The following is an 18,675-nucleotide window of genomic DNA, read 5'->3' as shown; positions in this document are numbered from 1 at the left end:
GTAGAGGCGGTGGAGAGCGTTCCCTACTCTGATAGGGAGACGCTCAAGAGGGCGTGGCCTCAACTCAGCAGAAAGAGGTGGGGCGGGGCCAGAGCCACAGGGGGAGTGGTCTGCATATTGAGGGCGTGGTCAAATATAGAGGGCGTGACCATGTCCATGCCCCGCCCCCATATCAGCCCCCGGGGGGGGGGCTCGTGACCCCGCCGTGACCCCTGTGTGTGTCCCCCCGCCGTGCTCGTCCTGTCCCCGTGTGCCCTCCGTGTCCCCTCCTTGTCCCCCCGACCCTGCGATTCTCCGTGTCCCCCTGGGCGTACCCCCCGGGCCCCACACGTGTCCTCCCCGCGGGTGGGCGGTGAGTGACGGCGGCATCTGACGCCCCCCCGCACTCCTCGCCCGATAAAAATAGTCCCAGGGGGCGGGGCCGGGAGGACCGCCGGGGGGCGACGCAGCGGGAGCGGCCGGAGGGTACGGGACAAGGGGGACGAGGGGCAATGGGGGTCTGGAGGGGTTTAGGGTGGCGGGAGGGGAAATGTGAGGACTCGGGGTGGAACTTACGGGGGTCGGGATGGGACGGGCTGGGGCAGGTGGGGGTTGGGGGGCTGGAGATAGGGTTTGAGGGGTCGGGAGGGGGAACTGGCGGGATTGGAGGGAGGGCAGCGCTCTGGAGGGGGGAAGGAGGTGAGCATGGGGCACCTTATGGGGAGGGGAAATGGGGGAGCATAGGGACAGGGGCAGGGGGTGGCTGGGTTGAAGGTCTAGGGGGGCACCCCGTGACAGTCCTGTACCCCTGCAGCAGAGACCACAGCAGCATGGAGACCCTGGGAGACACCAGCACCCCCACCCCAGACACCCTCACCCCAAAAACCCCCACCCTGGACACCCACTCCCACCCCTCTGTGGGGCCAGGGAATGGGGCTGTGGGAGGCGATGGGGGTGACAGCCAGGGGGAAAGGGATGTGGGGGACACTGGGGGAGACCCGAGAAGGACAGGGGGCACGGAGGGGGATGCCAAGGCAGAGGGGGCTGAGGGGGCTGGAAGCAATGCAAGGGACACAGGGGGTAACACCAGGGGCACAGGGGATGCAGTAGGTGACACCAAAGCAGGGACAGCTGAGGGTGCTGGGGGTGACACAGGAGACACAGGGGGTGACACCAGGGTCACAGAGAGTGGCACCAAGGGCACAGAAGATGACACTGAGGATAAAGGGGGTGACACCAGGGGCACAGAGGGTGGCACCAGGGGCACAGAGGATAGCACAAGGGATGCAGGGTGTGACACCAGGGGTGCAGGGAGAGACACCAAGGGCACAGGGGGTACAGGGGAGGCGAGGGAGAGTCCACAGGAGGTGGCTGTGCCCGCAGCGGTGGACAGCACCCGGGCCCAGCAGGTGAGAGGGGGCTGGGGATAGGGGGGTGGCAAGGTGGGGACAGGGGTCACAGTGCCACAGTGCCACCCTGGCTGTGACTGCAGGAGCCCACCTGGCTGCAGGATGAGGATGAAGAGCTGTGGCCCGAGTTCCCCCCCTGCTCCCCTACAGGGGGGGCCGCTAGCCCCACCTCCCCTATGTCCCCCACCTCCCCCATGTCTGCCACGTGTCCTGTGTCCCCCACATCACCCACATCCCCGGTGTCCCCCGTGGCCCTGCCAGGTAAGGCTGTGTGGATGGGGTTCTCTGATGGCAGCAGAGTCCCACGGGTGTCCTCCCATGGTGTCCCTTCTAGATACCCCCACATCCCCTCCCTGTGGTAGGAGTCTCCAGCCCCGCACCTCTTAATGCTGCTGCAGGGATCCCCCCCCCCCATTTGGGACCCTGCCAGTGCCTGGAGGGGAGGTGGGGATTTTGGGATCCCCCACTCCACCTACCCCTCCTCTCTCCCTTGCAGCCAGCACCACAGGTGGCTCGGGGGGCAGCGAGAGGTGAGTGGAGGGGGCACAGGGCTGTGGGTGCCTGCTGTGGGACAGAGCTATGGGGCACAGCCATGGCCGGGCCCCCAACCTACCCCACAGGCCTGGCCCACCCTGTGTGCCCCCCTCAGCAGTGCCCTAACCCCCACTTTTGTGCCCACAGGGCTGCCCCCCTGGGGGAGGTGCAGGGCCGGGCACTCCCTGGGACTGTGGGGCTGAGGCCGAGGCAGGATGGGGCTGGGGGGCGGCCGCGGGTGAGTCCTCGGGCACAGGGGCGCAGCGCCATCCTGGAGAAGTTCGGAGGGTGAGGGGGCCCAGCCCCACCAGTGGGGTCTGGAGGGGCCATGGAGGGGAGCATGGACGGGGGGGGGGTGTGAATGGGACTGGGGGGCCATGGGGCAGTGTGGGACTGTGAAGCACTGGGGCGACACAGGGAGTGGGGGGCAGGGGGGGTGTTGGGGGGTCATGGGATGGTGTGGGGCAGGACTGGAGGCATGTGGGGCAATGGGGGGGCTGGTCAATGGGTGCCATGAGGCAGAAGTGGGGGGTGACTGAGGGGCTGTGGGGCAGTTGGGAACAGGACTGGAGGGCCATGGGGCAGTGGGGTACTGGGGGGCACAAGGCAAGGAGGGCAGTGGGGACAAATGAGCACCAATGGAGACCCACTGGGGGGTAACAGGTACTGGGGGGGGGTGGGGCACACCACATCCCCTGTGTCCCCCACAGGGCAGCCAAGGGCCCGGCCCCACACCTGAAGCGTGCGGGGGGCACAGCCACAGTCAAGGCCATGCTGCTGGAGTGGTGCCGGTCCAGGACCCGTGGGTACCAGGTGAGGGGGTGTGGGGGGGCTGTGGGGCAGCTGTAGGACAGGCTGACCCCTCTGTCCCTCCCTGGGGGGCAGAACGTGGATGTACAGAACTTCTCGGGGAGCTGGGGCTCCGGCCTGGCCTTCTGTGCCCTCCTGCACAGCTTCTTCCCTGATGCCTTCGACTTTGCCACCCTGGACCCTCTCGACCGCCATCACAACTTCACCCTGGCCTTCACCATTGCTGAGTGAGCACTGTCCTGTCCTGTCTCTGTCCCCCGACTCCCATCCCATCCTGCATGGTGTCCCCCAGGGCAACTGTGTCACCAGTGTCCCCCATGATGGTGGTGGTGTCCTCCTGTGACAGCTTGGTCCCCCATGATGGCTGTTTCCCCACGTGGCCAGTGTCCCTGGTGTCCTCTGTGATGGCAGTGGTGTCCCTCGTGTCCCCTCATGATGGCAGTGTCCCACCATGACAGCCATGTCCTCCTGGGACAGCAGTGTCCCCTGTGATGGCAGAGTCCAATGCCCCCCATGATGGTGGTGTCCTCCCTGTCCCCCATGATTCTGTTCCTCCCATATCCCCCTTTGAGAGCCATGTCCCCAGTGCCCCCCCTGACAGTGGTGTCCCTGTGTGTCCCTGCAGGGAGCGGGCGGGCTGTCCCCCGCTGCTGGAGGTGGAGGACATGGTACGGCTGCCGGTGCCGGACGCAAAGTGTGTCTACACGTACCTGCAGGAGCTGTACCGCTGCCTGGTGGGCAAGGGGCTGGTGCGGACCCGGCAGCGATGAGGGGGGGTCCTGGGCCCCCCACCCCCTGCCTGCCCCCCCAGCAGCACAGGCTGCGGTGGCCCTGTCACTTAGGGCGGGGGGCATGTGGAGATGCTGGCACGCAGTGGGTACCCTGCCTCAGGTATCTCCATGCCACACCAGGAGCAGGAATAAATTTATTAACTCAGGAGCAGGATGTGGGGTGCTGGGACCCCCCCGAGGTGCCTGAGGGGTTTCCTGAGGGGGGTGTCATGTCCTCGAGGGTTCTGGGAGGCCCATGGCGAGGCTCAGCGTGGCGGTGGGTGTGTTCTTCTGCCTTGCGATAGAAAACCTGGGGCTGGTCCCGCAGCTCCCGGGCCAGCTCCGGCCGCAGTGCCCACTGGGGGTCCGGGTGGTCCAGCAGCTGCAGCAGGTCCTGCAGCACTGCAGGCACGGCGGGGGGTCAGGGCAGCCCCCCCGATGGGCCCCTCACTCCTCCCCCTCGTATCCCCCTGCACCCACCCTGGAGGGCACGGGTGGTGGGCTTCCACTCTTTGTGGTTGGTAAGGGTCTGGCAGACACCGCCGTGGGGGTCCACAGCCGGGTGGTAGATGGGGGTGCAAAGGGTGGCACGGGGGGGGGCCAGGGGGTACTCAGGGGGGAAGGTCAGCTCGAAGCGGAAGGCACCCATGTTGTACGGGGGAGTGTTCTGCCGTGTAAAGGGGAGGGGCACCTCAGACCCTCACACACCGTCCATGGTGGGGGTACCCAGGGAGGCTCGCAGGGACACCTCCCCCCAGCTCAGAGCCCCCCGGGGCCCCCAGCCCAGAATCGCCCTGCAGCCTCCCCAGAAGATCCCCCCCTGTTTTGGCCAGGTGGGGTCATCTCCTCAGTGCCCCCCCCCCCAAGAAGGCCCTCCCCATGGGCCCATCTCCCTTCCAGGCCTTCTGTGTCCTTGTGGTCCCCCCGTGCCCTCAGCCCCTCGCTCACCCCCAGCTCCCCCGAACCTTCCCCTGTCCAGGGTCCCCTCCATCCCCCCATGCCCTCAGGGTTCCCTCGTAGCCCTGCCAGCCCTCCATGCCCGGGGACCCCCGGTTCCCTCTCGATCAGCAGTTCGCCCGGTGTCCCTCACGGGCAGCAGCAGTCCCTCCCAGCGCAACACGTTCCGCTCCACCGACCGCAGGTCGCGGACCCCTTCCCAGCGCCGACACTCGGCGAGCTCCTGTGGACAAGCGACAAGGGACAAGGCCGGTGGGCGGAGACCCCCCAGGACTCGCCCCATATGGGCGGGGCCTCTCCCCACCCACCCCATCCCTTATCGCGGGACGGGTCCCGACGGGGAAACGAAACCGAACCGGTGCTGGGGGAGGGCAGCACCCCGGCAACGGCAGCCCCGGCTCCCTCAGCTCCCCGGTACCGACACTGCCGATCCTCGCTCCCCGGCAGTCCCTGCTCCCGGCACCCCCTGCTCCGGGACTCTGATTCCGGCACTCCCCTCTCCGGGGCTCCCCGGTACCGACACCCCTCGCTTCCACGTCCCATTGCCCCCCACCCCCGCACTGGCATCGCTCGGTGCGGCGGTGCCACCACAGCCCCGACCCTCCCCGATCCGGACCCCCGGTGTCCCCCACCTTAGCGAGTCTCTGGGCCATGGCCAGCGGAGCCTGTGCCGGTGGGCGGGGATAACAGAGGACACGCCTCCTAGGGGGCGGAGACAGCAGATCCGATCACGCCCCCAACGCGGGGGGCGGGGCTTGGGCCGCCCAGAGGCCATAGAGAGGGGAGGGGCGAGCGGCCAGACTGGCCCCGGGACCCCCAAGTCACCTCGTGTGTGGGTCAGCTGTAGCGGGACCCCCACACCGCTGGCCCAGGGGCTGGGTGCTCCCTGCCCCGCCCCAGGCGGCAGAGGGATGTGGGGGGAGGGATGCCTGGGGGGGTCACAGTGCCCGAGACACCGGGTCCCTGGGGGCGGGGACGGGCAGTGGGGGTGGTGGCACTGCCTCTGTCCCCGCGGGGGCACGGCTCAGCTCCCCCCCATCCTCTCCTGGGGGTGCCAGCCGGGGGTGGGTCCTGCCTGCCTCCCGCCTCTGCCCGCTGCCCCCCCGCCCGCTTTCCGGGAAGCCCCGGCGGTCTCCGGCCCCGTTAATCTTTAACCCGGCGAGGCCGGAGCCGGACAGAGCCCCCCGAGCCCGGACAGACCCCCTCGCACCCAGGGACAGACCCGCTGTCACCCAGGTGGGCACGGGGGCTGCAGCCGCCCCGCTCCCCGGGGTTGCCGGGCCGGGGGGCAGGGAGTGGGGGTACAGGCAGGCCCGGGTGGCTGCTGGACACAGGGGCTGGGCGTCCGCCCGCCCAGCTCCTGACCCGCCCGTGCCCTTCAGGCCCCCAACCATGATTCTCCGGATGCTCCTGGAGTGGCTCGTGGCCACGGCTACTGTCACCCCGGTAGGTGTGGCCCGGGGAGGTGGGGTCCCTGTGTCCCCTGCCCCGCTCACCTGGGTCCCTGTGCTCCCTGCCCACCTCACCCTCTCCCTATTCCCTCCTGTCACCCCTCATTGCCCCATGTCTGTGCCCCCTCATCCCTTCACCATGTCCCCATACTCAGGTGCCCTCTGGCCCCCCAGGGTACCCGTGCCCCCCTGCTACCTGTCCCCCCTCCCCATGTCCCCCTTCCTCTCTGACTGCTGTCACTGTGTCCCCATGCCCAGGTGCCTGAAGTTTCTCCCAACCTTCCAGAGCTGCTCCTGCAGCCCCCACTGGTGACCCCCTATCCTGCCCCAGCCCCTCCAGGGGATATGAGGGGCCTTGTCCTGCCAGAGCCCAGCCCCCCTGCGGGCATGGCCTCCCCCAGCCCCCCAGGTACACCCGAGGAGCCAGTCACTACAGCCAACAGCAGCACCCCAGAGCCCCCCGGCAGCCCCAGCCCACCGTGCCCTGGAGATGAGGAGCCAGAAGCAGCCTGCGGGGAGCCCTCGGGGGAGCAGCAGGCAGCTGTGGCCGAAGCCGTGGGCACCTTCACCCTCCGCTTCTACCAGCACATGGCAGCAGCTGCACAGCCTGGCACCAATCTGCTCTTCTCCCCGATCAACGTGGCCATGGGGCTGGCGCACCTGCTGTTGGGTGAGGCAAGACCGCAGTGTCACCACCACGGGCATGAGCACCACCATGGGCACTGTCAGTCACTGCCCTGCCACCAGTGGTGTCTCCATCACCATCCCACCCGTGGGCACCCATCTGAGCTCCCCTGTACTCCTGTACCCACAGGTGCCCGTGGTGAGACCCGTGACCGCCTGGCCACTGTCCTGGGGCTGCCCCCAGAGCTAGGCTGCCTGCACAGTGCCCTCCGGCAGCTCGCCACCGCACCCGGGCTCTTCTCAGCCACCCAGATCTTCCACCAGCCAGGTGAGCAGGTGGGGCGTGGAGGGATACAGGTGCTGGTGTGACACTGGAGTGACACTGGTGTGATGCTGGCAGGGCTGCGCCTCCGGCCCCGCTTCCTCAACCAGTCCTGGCACTTGTATGGCGCCCGGCCCAGCGCCCTGAGCGGCAACGAGACCCTGGACCTGCTGCAGGTCAACCAGTGGGTGTGGGAGGCCAGTGGGGGGTTGCTGCCCGAACTGCTGCCTGCCATGCCCCCCCAGGCACAGCTGCTGCTGCTCAGTGCCGTGCATCTCCGTGGTACGCTGGGGATCTGTCCTGGGATCTGCCCTGGGGGTGGGTTCAGGGAACTGCCCTGGGATCTGTTCTAGGATCTGCTCATGATTCATAGCTCAGGGTTCTGCCCCTGAGCTCAGCCACCAGCTCTGCACCTGGACCCACCTCGGATCCAGCATGGGGCTGAGTGTGATCCTCTGCCCCTGTCCCCGGCAGCTGTCCCCATCCCCCGAAGCTGTCCCCTGTCCCTGTCCCTCTCCCCACAGCTGCCTGGCATGTGCCGCTGGACCCGGAGCAGACAGTGCCTCTGCCCTTCCTGCGCCCCGGCCGCCCCCCACTCCTGGTGCCCACCATGACCAGCAAGAAATACCCAGTGGGGTCCTTCACCGACCGCCACCTGCAGGCACAGGTACCAGGAGCGGTACTTGGAGGGCAGGAAGCCATGCTGGCATGACTCTGGTGGCACTGGGGAAGGGTGCCAGGCTGTGACATCACCACAGTATCACTTGGGGGGATGCCAGGCAGTGATGTCCCCCTGGTGGCGGTGGGGGATGGGCTGTGACATCACTGTAGTGGCACTTGGGAGGATGCCAGGCTGTGACATCACCACAGTGGCACTGGGGGTTGTTGCCTGGCTGTGATGTCACCAGGGATGGGTCCCCCTCAGGTGGGGCGGCTGGAGCTGAGTGATGGGCTGAGCCTGGTGGTGCTGGTGCCATGGGGACCCCTGGGGTCACTGGGGGCCCTGGAGCGGGCGCTGGACCCCCCAACCTTCCTGGGACTGCTGCGGCGGGCAGCCCACACCCCCCTCCGCCCCACTGCCCTGGCCCTGCCCAGGCTGCGCCTCGATACTGCCATCGATGTGGTGGCCCTGGTCCACGACATGGGTAAGGCCAAGTGACATCACTGCTGGGGCAATGTCACTTCCATTATGTCACTGGTCCCTCTGCAGGTCCCTTGCCCCAGTGTCCCCTGTATCCCCTGTATCTTTGGTGTCCCCAGGGTCCCCTGGTTCCCCCATGTCCCTGCTGTCCCCCTAATGTGCTTCATAATGTCCTCAGTGCTCGTAGTGTTCCCAGTGTCCCCATGTTTCCCCTGCTGTCTCTGGCATCCCTAATTTCCCCCATATCCCTGGTGTCCCTCTGCCCCCAATGTCCCCAGTGTCCTCAGTGTGCCCCTACTGTCCCCCACATCCCCAGTGTCCCCAAGAGCCCCCATGTGCCCTCTGCACCCACCTCTCCAATATCCCCATACCATCTCTACACCTACCTCTCCAGGGTCCTTGTGTTCATCCCTGGTGTCCCCGTGTCTCCCATGTCCCCTCTGCCCCCACATCCCCACTGTCCCCAGTGTCCCTTTGTCCCCTTTACACCCACACCCCTGGTGTCCTCCTGTCCCCGTGGGTGACACCGCTGTGGGTGCCACAGACTTCGGGCTCTTCCTGGATGCGGAGCTGTGTGGGCTGGCCTGGGGCCCAGGTGTGGCAGTGGACACGGCACGGCACCGGGCAGTGCTGACGCTGGACGAGGCAGGTGTGGAGGCAGCAGGGGCCATGGCAACATCGGTGGCCCGCTCAGCCCTGCTGCTGGAGGCCCTGCGCCCCTTCCTCTTCATCCTCTGGCATGACAATGGCAGTGTCCCCATCTTCATGGGCCGCCTCAGCAACCCCCAGCCCTGACACCCCCCTGCCCATGCCTCCCTCCCTTCCTCCTGCCACCCTTTCATCCCTCTCTCCTTCTTCCTTTCCCTCCAGCTCCCCATCCCTTCTCCCTCTCCCTTTCTTCCCTCCCTGATTTGTCCCTATCTCCCTCCCTCCTCTCATCCCTCCTCCCTTTCCCTTTTGCCTCTTTTCCTAACCCTCTCCCTCTTTCCCTCCAACTACCCTCCAGACCAGTCCTTCCCTCTCTTCTCTCCCATCTCTCCCTCATCCCTCCCTGCTCCCTCTTCCCCACCTCCCTCCATCTCCCCACCCCTTCCTCCCATTCACCCTCCCTTTCCCCTCCTCTTCCCCTCCCCCAGGGAAGTGTGTGGGGCCCATGCCCCCCATGTGCATCACCTTCCCCATCGGTTCAGCACAAATAAACGTCCTGACCTCAGCATGGCTCCTGTGTGCAGGGAGGGGCAGCGACAGCCAGGCCCCACAGGAGTGGGGAGCTCCCCAGGACCCCCCACCCACCCCAGGGTGCCAGGGCTGAGCTGAGGGCAGGCAGTGCCGGGCGTGGGTGACACCCAGTACCTTCCTAATAAAAAAAAGCCTTTATTACCTTAGAAAAGCCCCCACAGCCCCCAGTGCTGGTGACAGCCCCCACCCCCTCGGGGGCACAGCCTCCCTCAGGGCACAGGGGAGGCAACAAGGTGGGGGGCTTCCAGGCCCCCCCCCCCTTGTCCCCCGGCCCCTCAGTCCCAGCCGTTCTCCTTCACCATGTGTGACATCTCAATGATGAACTTCCCCTCCTTATACTTCTGGCTGCTCTCGAAGGCCTGCTCCTGGGGGGTCACAACCTGAGCCCCCTGCCCATCTGCCCACCCTGAGGTGGGGGTGCCCAGGGCCCGCAGGGTGGGCTTGGGGTTCCTGGGAGGTGCCCGCCATAGGGTGGGCCTGCCAGGGCAGGGGTCCCAGTGGGGTGGGGCGCCCGGGTGCTCAGGAGGGGGGCACACACACTTACGTATTTCCAGCCCAGGGTGGTCTTGCAGCTCTGGCAGAAGATGTCAGCCACTGAGTGCAGCCCTGTCAGCAGCAGCCGCTGCTCGGCCGGGCCACAGCCCACGTTCACCCTGAGCACACAGCAGGGGTGTCACTGGCACGGCATGGCACGGCACAGCATAGCATGGCATGGAGCAACATATCACGGCATGGCATGGCACAACAGTGGCACGGCGTGGCACAGCATGGTATGGACTGACATGGTATGGCCCAGGATCCCCCTCCCCCCAGTACCCTCCGGGTGCGCACTGGACTCACACAGAGTTGAAGAGGTAGGCACGGCCGTGACTGCCCTGGAAGGACTGTGGGGACACCACATACATCACCATGGGGAAACCACACACATCACCAGCTGGGACCCATGTCTCCCCCTTGACCACCCCCATCCCCTCACCCCAGTGCAACATGTTGGGGACACCATAGGGGGACACTTGCCACCCTTGGGGACACTGAGGGCAGATGATCACCTCTCCAGAGGGACACTGAAGGAGGACACTTGATACCTTGGGCACAGGGAGGGGGTGCCATCATGGGGGAACTGTGGGGAATGTCCCCACCTCGGGGACAACACAGGGGGAACACCCACCACTCTGGGGACACTACTGGGGACACTTGCCCTGACAGCAACACCAGGGGTGTGTTAGCTGTCCAAGAGCTGCTCTGGGGAGGCTGGCTGTCCCACTGCCACCATGGGAGACACTGTCTGCCCCAGGGACAACATGGGTGGAGGCACTCACTGTCTCAGGGCCACCATGGGAGGGATGCTGGCTGTCCCAGCACCAGTGTGAGCCAAAGATCCCAGCCCTGGGGACACCCTCATCCACCCAAGACCACCGTGAGGTGAAGCTCCCCCCAGGGCCACCCTGGGATCACCCTCACTGCCCAGGGCTACCATGGGGTGAAGCTCCCCCGTGGGGACATGCTGGCTGCCCAGGGACACCCACTGGGGACACTGGGGACACCTTGGAGATGAGCTCCTCGTGCCGGGCCAGGTGTGCTCGGCAGTGGATGCAGCTGTAAGTGCGGTGGGAGCGGGGCAGGTAGCTGCGGAAGGTGCGGGGGGGCAGGTGGTGGCGAGGGGGAGGTCCCATGGTGGTCGGCAGGGCCCCCGGGGGTCTTGGGGGGCCCCCGGGGGGCAGCGAGGTTCCCCCGCAGAGCCGCTGGCAGGGGAAGCAGCGCAGCAGAGCCCCGAGAGCCGTCGTCCCTCTGGCGCCGAGGTCGGGGGGCACCGCCGCCCCGGGCCCCCCCAGGAGAGAAGGAGGTGGAAAAGGGGGAGCGGCCTGCGGAGGAGTAAAGGGGGTGAGGGAGGGCGGGCACAGCCTGGAAACTCCTCCCCAGTACCCCCAACTCTCAGCCCTTCCCCTCCGCTGAGACCGGGAGAGCTCATGAAGTGCGTGTGGAGGGGGCTCTGCTCCCTCCCTCTGTCGCCGGGGACACCTGGAGGAGTCAGGGAAAGGAGGGACCCGGGGGTCTGCGGAGAGATTTGGGGATCCTCCTGAGTGGGGTCTGGGAGCCCCAGGGAGAAAATGGGGGTGCCGCGAGGGTATTGCGGATCCCGAAACGGGAGGATGGGCGCACGGGAGGTGGGGCAGTGTTCGGGTCAGGGGAAGAATCGGGGGCTGGTGGGGATAGGAGAGTCCCAGGAGGGGATCCCGGTGCTCCCAGGGCCCCGGGATCCGTCCCTGCTCACCGCCTGCCGCTGTCCCGGCTGTCCCGGCTGTCCCGGCTGTCCCCGCTGTCCCCGGGGCGGGCACCGGGCGGAGGCACCGGGCGGCCGCGGAGGAGGGGGCGGGGGGGCCCTGCGTGCCCGGGGACTGCATCAGAGCACCGTGACTCATCCCCAGTCGCCGTGACGTCACGGCCCGGCACCTGCGACGTCAGGGATGCGCTACCGGCGCCGGTGATACAGGGGACACGGCGGGACGAAGAGTGCGGAGACAGGGACCACCCCGATCCCCCCGTCTCCTCCCTGCCCGCCTCGGGGTACATGCAAATGAGATGCAATCGAGATGCAAACGAGCGCGAACTCCTGGATGGGGGGGGGGGGGGAGGTGCACAGTTTAATGAGATGCAAATGAGACGAAGGGTCGCGGAGCTGCGTCCCGCGTATGCAGATGAGATGTAAATGAGTCAGCCCCGTTGCGTCATCGCACCGCCCAGTAGCCCCGCCCCGCTGCCATAGCAACCGCGCCGCCGCTCACAGAGCCTGGCGCGCCTCTCTGACGTTGATTCCGGCGCAGCCTGCGCGGCCCGGAAGCGCGGCGGCGACCCTTGTAGGCGGGTGGGGGGGTGGGCGGGGGGCACCGGCAGGTGCCATGGCAACGGGCTGAGGGTGGGAGGTAGCCGAGGACCCCCCCAGAGGGCGAAGGGCAGAGATGGGGGGGCCGGGAGCACACAGGGGGTGGGGACAGCGCAGTCCCGGCCCTCACACCCACCCGTGTCCTCCGCCTCCGCAGGCCGCGCCCGGTGTCACGCCATGGCGGAGGACGGCGGGGAGGAGAAGAAGCAGGTGGCGAAGTTCGAGCTGGAGCGGGAGACGGAGCTGCGTTTCGAGGTGGAGGCCTCGCAGATGGTGCAGCTGGAGCTGCTGACCGGCATGGCCGAGGTGTTTGGCACCGAGCTCACCCGCAACAAGAAGTTCACCTTCGACGCGGGCGCCAAGGTGGCCGTGTTCACTTGGCACGGCTGCACCGTGCAGCTGAGCGGCCGCACCGAGGTGGCCTACATCTCCAAGGACACCCCCATGCTGCTGTATCTCAACACCCACACGGCCCTGGAGCAGATGCGGCGGCAGGCAGAGCGGGAGGACGAGCGGGGCCCCCGTGTCATGGTGGTGGGACCCACCGATGTGGGCAAGTCGACTGTCTGCCGCCTGCTGCTCAACTACGCTGTGCGGCTGGGCCGCCGCCCCACCTTCGTGGAGCTGGATGTGGGGCAGGGCTCTGTCTCCATCCCTGGCACCATGGGTGCACTCTACATCGAGCGTCCGGCAGATGTGGAGGAGGGCTTCTCCCTCCAGGCACCCCTCGTTTACCACTTTGGCTCTACCACACCCGGTACCAACATCAAGCTCTACAATAAGGTGAGTGTAGGGGGATAGGAAGGGTTCCCTGCCCACTCAGGATTGTCCTGTGTGAGGGTGCAGCACAGCCCAGTCCCCAGCACTGTGCCTGCAGCAGGGATCTGTGGCTCCACAGAGATGTGAGGAGAGGGGTAATGGGGACGGATGACCTGGAAAAGGCTCCTCAATCTGGAGAGGAGGAGCTGGGGAACCATAACGGAGCTTGTCACTGCCCCCAACCACCCTGCAGGCCATTTGCAGCCATGGATGGCTACAGGGTTGAAGCTTGAGCCAGGGTCTGGAGCTCTCGCATGAAGCCAGAGCACAGTGGCTGTCCCTTCACAGTGTCCCTACCCTGCGGGGCCCAGTCTCCTGCTTCCCAAAACTCCATTCCTTCTTAGTGGAAATCTGGGTGGAAAAAAACTCATAAACACCTGAAAGCACCTAAAGTGATGTCCCAAATCTTTGGGGTACTCCCACCACTGGTGCCAGAACTGAGCTGGAACCACCACATGCTCTGCTGCCCTGGCAGCCCTTGGGAGTCATGATGAGTTTTGGAGCTGCTCCATCTGCATGGCCCTGGGGAGGGCTGTGGGGTGGGGCAGAGGGAGGACTTTGTCCCCTGTGGCTGCAGGAGCCAGGCATGGCGCCTGCATCTCGGCAGGGACCACCAGAGTGTGTTGGGGACAGCACGGAGCATCTGGTGTCCTCGAGGGTGGCTGAGGCTCGAGGTGCTGTGGCGCTGGCATCGGGGGGGTCTGCGTGCCCTCAGAGCTGTCCCTGACCCCCGGCCACCCCCCCTGCAGATCACATCCCGCCTGGCCGACGTCTTCAACCAGCGGTGCGAGGTGAACCGCCGCGCGTCAGTCAGCGGCTGCGTCATCAACACCTGCGGGTGGGTGAAGGGCTCGGGGTATCAGGCACTGGTGCACGCTGCCTCCGCCTTTGAGGTGGACGTGGTGGTGGTGCTGGACCAGGAGCGTCTCTACAACGAGCTGAAGAGGGACCTGCCCCACTTTGTCCGCACTGTCCTGCTGCCCAAGTCCGGGGGGGTGGTGGAGCGCTCTAAGGACTTCCGCCGGGAGTGCCGGGACGACCGGATCCGCGAGTACTTCTATGGCTTCCGTGGCTGCTTCTACCCCCACGCCTTTGACGTCAAGTTCTCCGACGTGAAGATCTACAAGGTGGGGGCTCCCACCATCCCTGACTCCTGCCTGCCCCTCGGCATGTCACAGGAGGACAACCAGCTGAAGCTGGTGCCGGTGACGCCAGGTCGGGACATGGTGCACCACCTGCTGAGTCTCAGCACTGCCGACAGCCCCGATGACAACATCTCAGAGACCAGCGTGGCTGGCTTCATCGTCGTCACTGGTGTCGACCTGGAGCGCCAGGTCTTCACCGTCCTGTCCCCTGCCCCCCGGCCTCTGCCCAAGAGCTTCCTGCTCATCATGGACATCCGCTTCATGGACCTCAAGTAGAGGGGACCCGCCCCCCGTGGACCTCACGCAGGGGGGGAAGTGACTCCTGCCCATCCCCTGCTTCTCCCCGTGGGCCCCCGAGTCCACCCCTTGGTTTTACCCTGTTTTGTATCGTTTTTTATTAAATCTCGAGGCTTTTGCTCGTGGGTCAGGGTCTGAGCTGGGGGGTTTGGGTACTGCGTGGAGTGCCCTAGACTGGGGAGAGGGTGGCAGGAGACAGGACCCGGGTGATGGGCTCGGACTGCCCCGGGGGGCGGCTCCTGGGGGTCGTGTTCCCGCGGGGCTCCGCGGGGCTCCCGTCTCCGTTCCTCCCCGCCCCGCCCCTCACGCGGGGAGCCGCTCCGCGCACGCGCCCTGGCGCCGCGCTGCCCCGCCCCGTGTGACGCATGCGCGCCCCTCCCACTCTGTGCGCACGCGCACGGCGCCTTCCGGGCGTCTCCCCGTCCGGCAGCCAATGAAGCGCGGCGGCGGGGGCGCGCGGGCGGCGCGCAGGCGCGGCAGTGACGTCGTGCCCGGCCGCCCCGCGCCGCCACCCGCCCTGCCCGCAGCCCCCGCCGCGCGCTCGCGGCCTCCCGCACCGGTGAGTCACGTGGGTCGCGACCCCCGCGCCCCCTCCCCCAGCGCTCTCCGGGACGCCCGGCCTCCCCTTTCCCCCCCTTCCCCCTCCCCCCTTTCCTCCTCCTTCTCCCCGGCCGGGCCCGGGCCCGGGCCCGCTGCCCCCCCGGGAACGTGGCCGTCGCCCGCGGCACCGGGACCAGCCCTCTCCCGGCCCGCTTCCCGGCGGCCCGTCCCTCCCGCCGCCTCCCCGGTGCCCTCCCCTCGCGGCGCCGTTTCGCACGGGTGACCTTCCCGCACGGCCCCCCGGCGCCCCCCGAGAACCTCCGCTGCTCCTTGCCCGGTGGCCGGGCCTCCCTGCGGAGGAGTGTCCCGTTCGCCGTGTTTCGCGTCTCCCTGAGGCGGGATAAACCCCGACGCTCGCCGGTTAGGGCGGTGACCCGGCTTGTCCTGCCGCCGCTCCCGGGAGCGTATCCCATGTGTCGGTCCGGGAGGGGGGCGGGGGGGGGGGGGCTGGGGTAACCGAGCGCTTCCGTGCACGGTGCTGCGAATCGTGGAGCTGTGTCTGGGTCAGGAGCTGATCCGCAGCCTCTTAGGGTCCCTAATCCTGTCACGGCTGCCGGCGCCGCCGTTCCTTCGCCGAGCTGGAGGGGGTCCGGGCGGTGGTCCCCTCAGGGGCCAGAGGAGGTGGGGTCCGGTGGGAGGCCTTGAGCTCCTGCGTGGGGAGAGTCACACCTGTCACGGTGCCCGTTGTCGCGGTCTCCCGTGTCCTGTATGGCGTTGGTGAGAGGGAGGGGTTTTCCCCCGCGGGACGTGGAGGGAACACTGCCTTTCCCTGCTGCGAGGGAACGGAGTCAGTCCTGTGGGGAGCGGCGGGACGGGCAGGGTCTGAGGCCGGGCCGGAGGTCCCCACCGCGAAGATGTTCTTGGCAGTGGAATTTTGGTCCTTGTTCTGTAATTTACTATCCTGAAAAAACCTGAATCTCCACGGCCACACGCGGCAGTTCCAGGGGTGGCCGTGTCCCCTGGAGCCGGGGAGAGGGCTGACCCGAACCTCCCCACCGGGCAGACGTGTCCGGTGCAGATCACTGCACGGCCTCCTCTGGAGTTAAAACGGCCCCAAAATGGTCCTGCTGAGCCGGAGCTCAGAGTCAACGGGCGCCAGCACCGTGTGGCAGCGTCTGCCAGTCCCTGGGGTGTCCGGTTCTGGGCTGGAGAGCCCCTCCTGTGGTCCCGGGGACCCCCGTGTCAGAGGGGCTGGGGCGGGGGGGGCGTGTTGTGCTGCTGGGGGTCTGAACCGTGAGGGGTTTGGTGTGGTCTGCTCTGCCAGCAGGACAGAGAGTGGTTTTCCTCCCTGTGCTGATTTTCAGAGTCTTAGACCCAGGCGGTGGGGGATAGCACAAGGTGGGGGTGAGCAGAGAGACCCTCGCGGGGGAAGCAGTGGGTCCGGAGCTGGGGAACGGGCCTGCCCTGGGTGGAGCCTGTCACAACCAGGTGGAACAGGTAAAGCCCTTCCTGTCTGCTGCCACCCCGGCTCTGCCCTGCCCGGGAGTTGCCTCCCGTGGCAGGAATTGTTTGTGTGCCCTGGGAACGGCTGGGACTGCCGAAAGACGGGCTGGGGAGCTGGAACCTTCTCCTGCCCCAGCCGGGTTGGTGTGTCTGGGGCAGCCCCTGCCCTCCCGGCGGGGCAACTGAGCAGCTCTTTGGTTACCCGCGGCGCCGGGGAAGGGAAAGCTGGAGCTGGTTCCGCGTGTTTGTCCGGCCCGGCCAGGGGGGTGAGGGTCCGGCGAGTGCTGGGGGGGCTTGTGAGGGAAGAGGGGGAGAGCAGGGCTTCGAAGAGGGAATTAGAGTGGGACTTGACAGGGGGAAACGGAGGATCGGGATGGAAGAAATGAAAGTGACGGAGGTCACAAACATCCTGAGGGCAGGAACTGCAACTGTTGGGTCCGTCCTCCCGGGAGGGGAGTGAGCAGCCCCTGGTGCGGGCGGGGGGAGCCCTCAGGGATCTGGACGTGGCTGGACAGAGCAGAGCCGGGAAAATACCCGGAAAAAGGGGGTGTTAGGGTTGGAAAAAAACAAAACAAACAGGTGAAAATCCCACGGGAAAGGGAAAGGGGAGTCACCGGTGGAGTTGGAGTGGGGGAGGAGGGAGCCGGGCTGGGCGAGGGCAGATCCGGAGGCGCTGAGGAGGAGGAGGAGGAGCTGGGCGGGCAGGGGCAGAGGGAAGGGACCGAGGTCGGAGCGGAACCGATTGCGCCTCGGGTAGGTGGGGGAGCTCCGGGAGGAGGGGGCAGCGTGGCCGGAGAGACGGGGGTTGGGAAGGAGAGGTGGAGGGAAGGGGGCTGAAGGGTCGGGGGTAGGCAGGGTGCCGGGGGGACGACTGTTCCTAGGGGGAACAAGCGTGACTCATCGGGGTCAGCTTTGCGGGGGGTGTTGGGTGGGTTTTGCTTGTGTTTCTCCTGGGTGCTTTTCTCACAGGGAAAATTGGGGTGGGGGGAGCCACGAAGTTCAGCGCAAAGAAAGGAGAAGAGGCATCGAGGGTGGCATAGCTGAAACCTCAGCATGCTGTGGGCTGGGGGTGTCCCAGGGTGAGAGGCTTAGGAGAAAGCAGATTTGGCCAAGGCCCCTCATGGGGCTCGGATCCCAGCCACATCCAGAGGTGGGGCAGCAGGGCCGGGGGTTGTCTTTGACACTCTGGGGGCAGCTGAGGATCACAGGGGAGATTCAGGCTCTCCCTGGGTGGCAGCTCTGAGGTGTGGCTCTGTTGTGATGGCGGCGCCCCACAAAGTGCTGGGGAATGTGCTGCAGATTGAATTCTGCTAAAGTAATTAGCAGAATTTGTGATGTCAGCCCCAAACTTCCAAATAGCCCATCCCCAGAGCAGCTCTCACAGCCTGCTCAGGATGCAGTGCTTCCCCCTGGGGAGGTCTCGGGGTGTTCCCTGGGTGGGGGGTGCCAGCCCCTTGCCCAGCATCACCCCACGGGGCAGGGCTGGGTCACCAGCATCCTCCAGGGTTTCCTCTCCATCACGAGGGCAAGAAAAAATCCTGTATTAGAGGAGCTGTGCTGGGTCCCTGCACAGGCAGAGCTGCTCCGCAGTGGGAGCGGTCCCCTCATTACTCAGCCCCAGTGACTGACGCCTGGTTTTGTGACTGAACCCATTTAGTTGTAATATATTCTCATCGTTAAACGCACCTTTTAATTTTCTGCTGCAGCTCCCTCTCAACCTTCACCAGTGTTTAGTCAGCGAGAGAGATTTTCTTGTCCACCCCGAAGGAAAAAAGCTTGGCGAGGCAGAAGAGGAGAAGGTCGGGAGGAGACAGAGAGAGAGGGGGGGAGCGAGTCCCAAGAAGGGACATGGGGTGGGGAGGGGGCAAAAGGGTTGAAGCCCCCCATCCTGGTCAGCCCCCACACCCAGGGTTCTCCTTGGGAAGGTGTTGGTGTCCCACAACTTGCTGTGGGCGCAGTGAAGTTTTCCTGGGGGTCTCAGGTGTGTTGGGGGGCTTGGCTTCCCCATACATGAATGTGGGTAGGGGGTTTGACACCTGCCAGGGGCTGCTTCCATCTCCCCCAGCACCTGCTCCCCGTTCTGGGAGCTGGGTGTTATTTTAGGGAGTGTTTGATGTGACTGTGCCTCTTCTACTGCCTCATTAATTTAAATTGTGGTTTTGTTTTTTTTTTTTGTTTTTTTTTTCTTTAGGTGAGGTGTGGAGTACCAGATGTCGTATTTTAATGATTTTATGTAGCTTTTTTTCTTTTTCTT

At 66.2% G+C, this 18,675-nt stretch overlaps 5 protein-coding genes and 1 long non-coding RNA gene across 10 annotated transcripts; 4 read left to right on the top strand and 2 right to left on the bottom strand.

Annotated features, from left to right (window-relative positions):
• Positions 1 to 394: 394 nt before the first annotated feature.
• On the top strand, positions 395 to 3,575 carry SMTNL1 (smoothelin like 1). The gene is made up of 8 exons (XM_030451151.1): positions 395 to 465; positions 794 to 1,388; positions 1,472 to 1,649; positions 1,885 to 1,918; positions 2,070 to 2,210; positions 2,633 to 2,735; positions 2,808 to 2,959; positions 3,358 to 3,575. The coding sequence occupies exons 2-8, from the start codon at positions 810 to 812 to the stop codon at positions 3,500 to 3,502; spliced, it is 1,332 nt and encodes a 443-aa protein (XP_030307011.1). The 5' UTR covers positions 395 to 465; positions 794 to 809; the 3' UTR covers positions 3,503 to 3,575.
• Positions 3,576 to 3,639: 64 nt separating this feature from the next.
• Positions 3,640 to 5,182, bottom strand: UBE2L6 (ubiquitin conjugating enzyme E2 L6). 2 transcript variants are annotated; one of them, XM_030451152.1, is made up of 4 exons: positions 5,092 to 5,182; positions 4,593 to 4,682; positions 3,983 to 4,172; positions 3,640 to 3,904 (listed from the first exon to the last, which is right to left on the bottom strand). In XM_030451152.1, exons 1-4 carry the CDS (start codon positions 5,110 to 5,112, stop codon positions 3,666 to 3,668), a joined length of 540 nt encoding a protein of 179 aa, XP_030307012.1. In that variant the 5' UTR covers positions 5,113 to 5,182; the 3' UTR covers positions 3,640 to 3,665. The 2 variants fall into 2 exon arrangements, with proteins under 2 accessions (XP_030307012.1, XP_030307013.1); XM_030451153.1 differs by having other exon boundaries at positions 3,983 to 4,169; positions 5,092 to 5,178.
• SERPING1 (serpin family G member 1) lies at positions 4,730 to 8,865 on the top strand. Of its 3 annotated transcripts, none has more exons than XM_030451149.1 (8): positions 4,730 to 4,972; positions 5,842 to 5,905; positions 6,169 to 6,580; positions 6,725 to 6,862; positions 6,935 to 7,138; positions 7,381 to 7,523; positions 7,782 to 8,001; positions 8,542 to 8,865. In XM_030451149.1, the coding sequence occupies exons 1-8, from the start codon at positions 4,743 to 4,745 to the stop codon at positions 8,790 to 8,792; spliced, it is 1,662 nt and encodes a 553-aa protein (XP_030307009.1). In that variant the 5' UTR covers positions 4,730 to 4,742; the 3' UTR covers positions 8,793 to 8,865. The 3 variants fall into 3 exon arrangements, with proteins under 3 accessions (XP_030307009.1, XP_030307010.1, XP_008504258.1); XM_008506036.2 differs by lacking the exon at positions 4,730 to 4,972 and adding an exon at positions 5,557 to 5,695; XM_030451150.1 differs by lacking the exon at positions 6,935 to 7,138.
• Positions 8,866 to 9,352: 487 nt separating this feature from the next.
• Positions 9,353 to 11,582, bottom strand: YPEL4 (yippee like 4). 2 transcript variants are annotated; one of them, XM_030451238.1, is made up of 5 exons: positions 11,509 to 11,582; positions 10,781 to 11,098; positions 10,077 to 10,120; positions 9,781 to 9,889; positions 9,353 to 9,601 (listed from the first exon to the last, which is right to left on the bottom strand). In XM_030451238.1, exons 2-5 carry the CDS (start codon positions 10,907 to 10,909, stop codon positions 9,512 to 9,514), a joined length of 372 nt encoding a protein of 123 aa, XP_030307098.1. In that variant the 5' UTR covers positions 10,910 to 11,098; positions 11,509 to 11,582; the 3' UTR covers positions 9,353 to 9,511. The 2 variants fall into 2 exon arrangements, with proteins under 2 accessions (XP_030307098.1, XP_030307096.1); XM_030451236.1 differs by lacking the exon at positions 11,509 to 11,582 and having other exon boundaries at positions 9,356 to 9,601; positions 10,763 to 11,404.
• Positions 11,583 to 12,051: 469 nt separating this feature from the next.
• CLP1 (cleavage and polyadenylation factor I subunit 1) lies at positions 12,052 to 14,496 on the top strand. Its single transcript, XM_030451460.1, has 3 exons — positions 12,052 to 12,091; positions 12,275 to 12,900; positions 13,686 to 14,496. Exons 2-3 carry the CDS (start codon positions 12,295 to 12,297, stop codon positions 14,355 to 14,357), a joined length of 1,278 nt encoding a protein of 425 aa, XP_030307320.1. The 5' UTR covers positions 12,052 to 12,091; positions 12,275 to 12,294; the 3' UTR covers positions 14,358 to 14,496.
• A 389-nt stretch (positions 14,497 to 14,885) lies between these two features.
• Positions 14,886 to 18,666, top strand: LOC115598371. The gene is made up of 3 exons (XR_003987602.1): positions 14,886 to 14,937; positions 18,128 to 18,220; positions 18,613 to 18,666. It is a non-coding gene; the product is annotated as an uncharacterized LOC115598371 (long non-coding RNA).
• The last annotated feature ends 9 nt before the right edge of the window (positions 18,667 to 18,675 follow it).

Source organism: Calypte anna, chromosome 5, assembly GCF_003957555.1.
Source record: "Calypte anna isolate BGI_N300 chromosome 5, bCalAnn1_v1.p, whole genome shotgun sequence".
NCBI lineage: Eukaryota > Metazoa > Chordata > Aves > Apodiformes > Trochilidae > Calypte > Calypte anna.
Note: the sequence above shows the minus strand (reverse complement) of the source record. Positions and strands in the feature narration are given on the sequence as shown.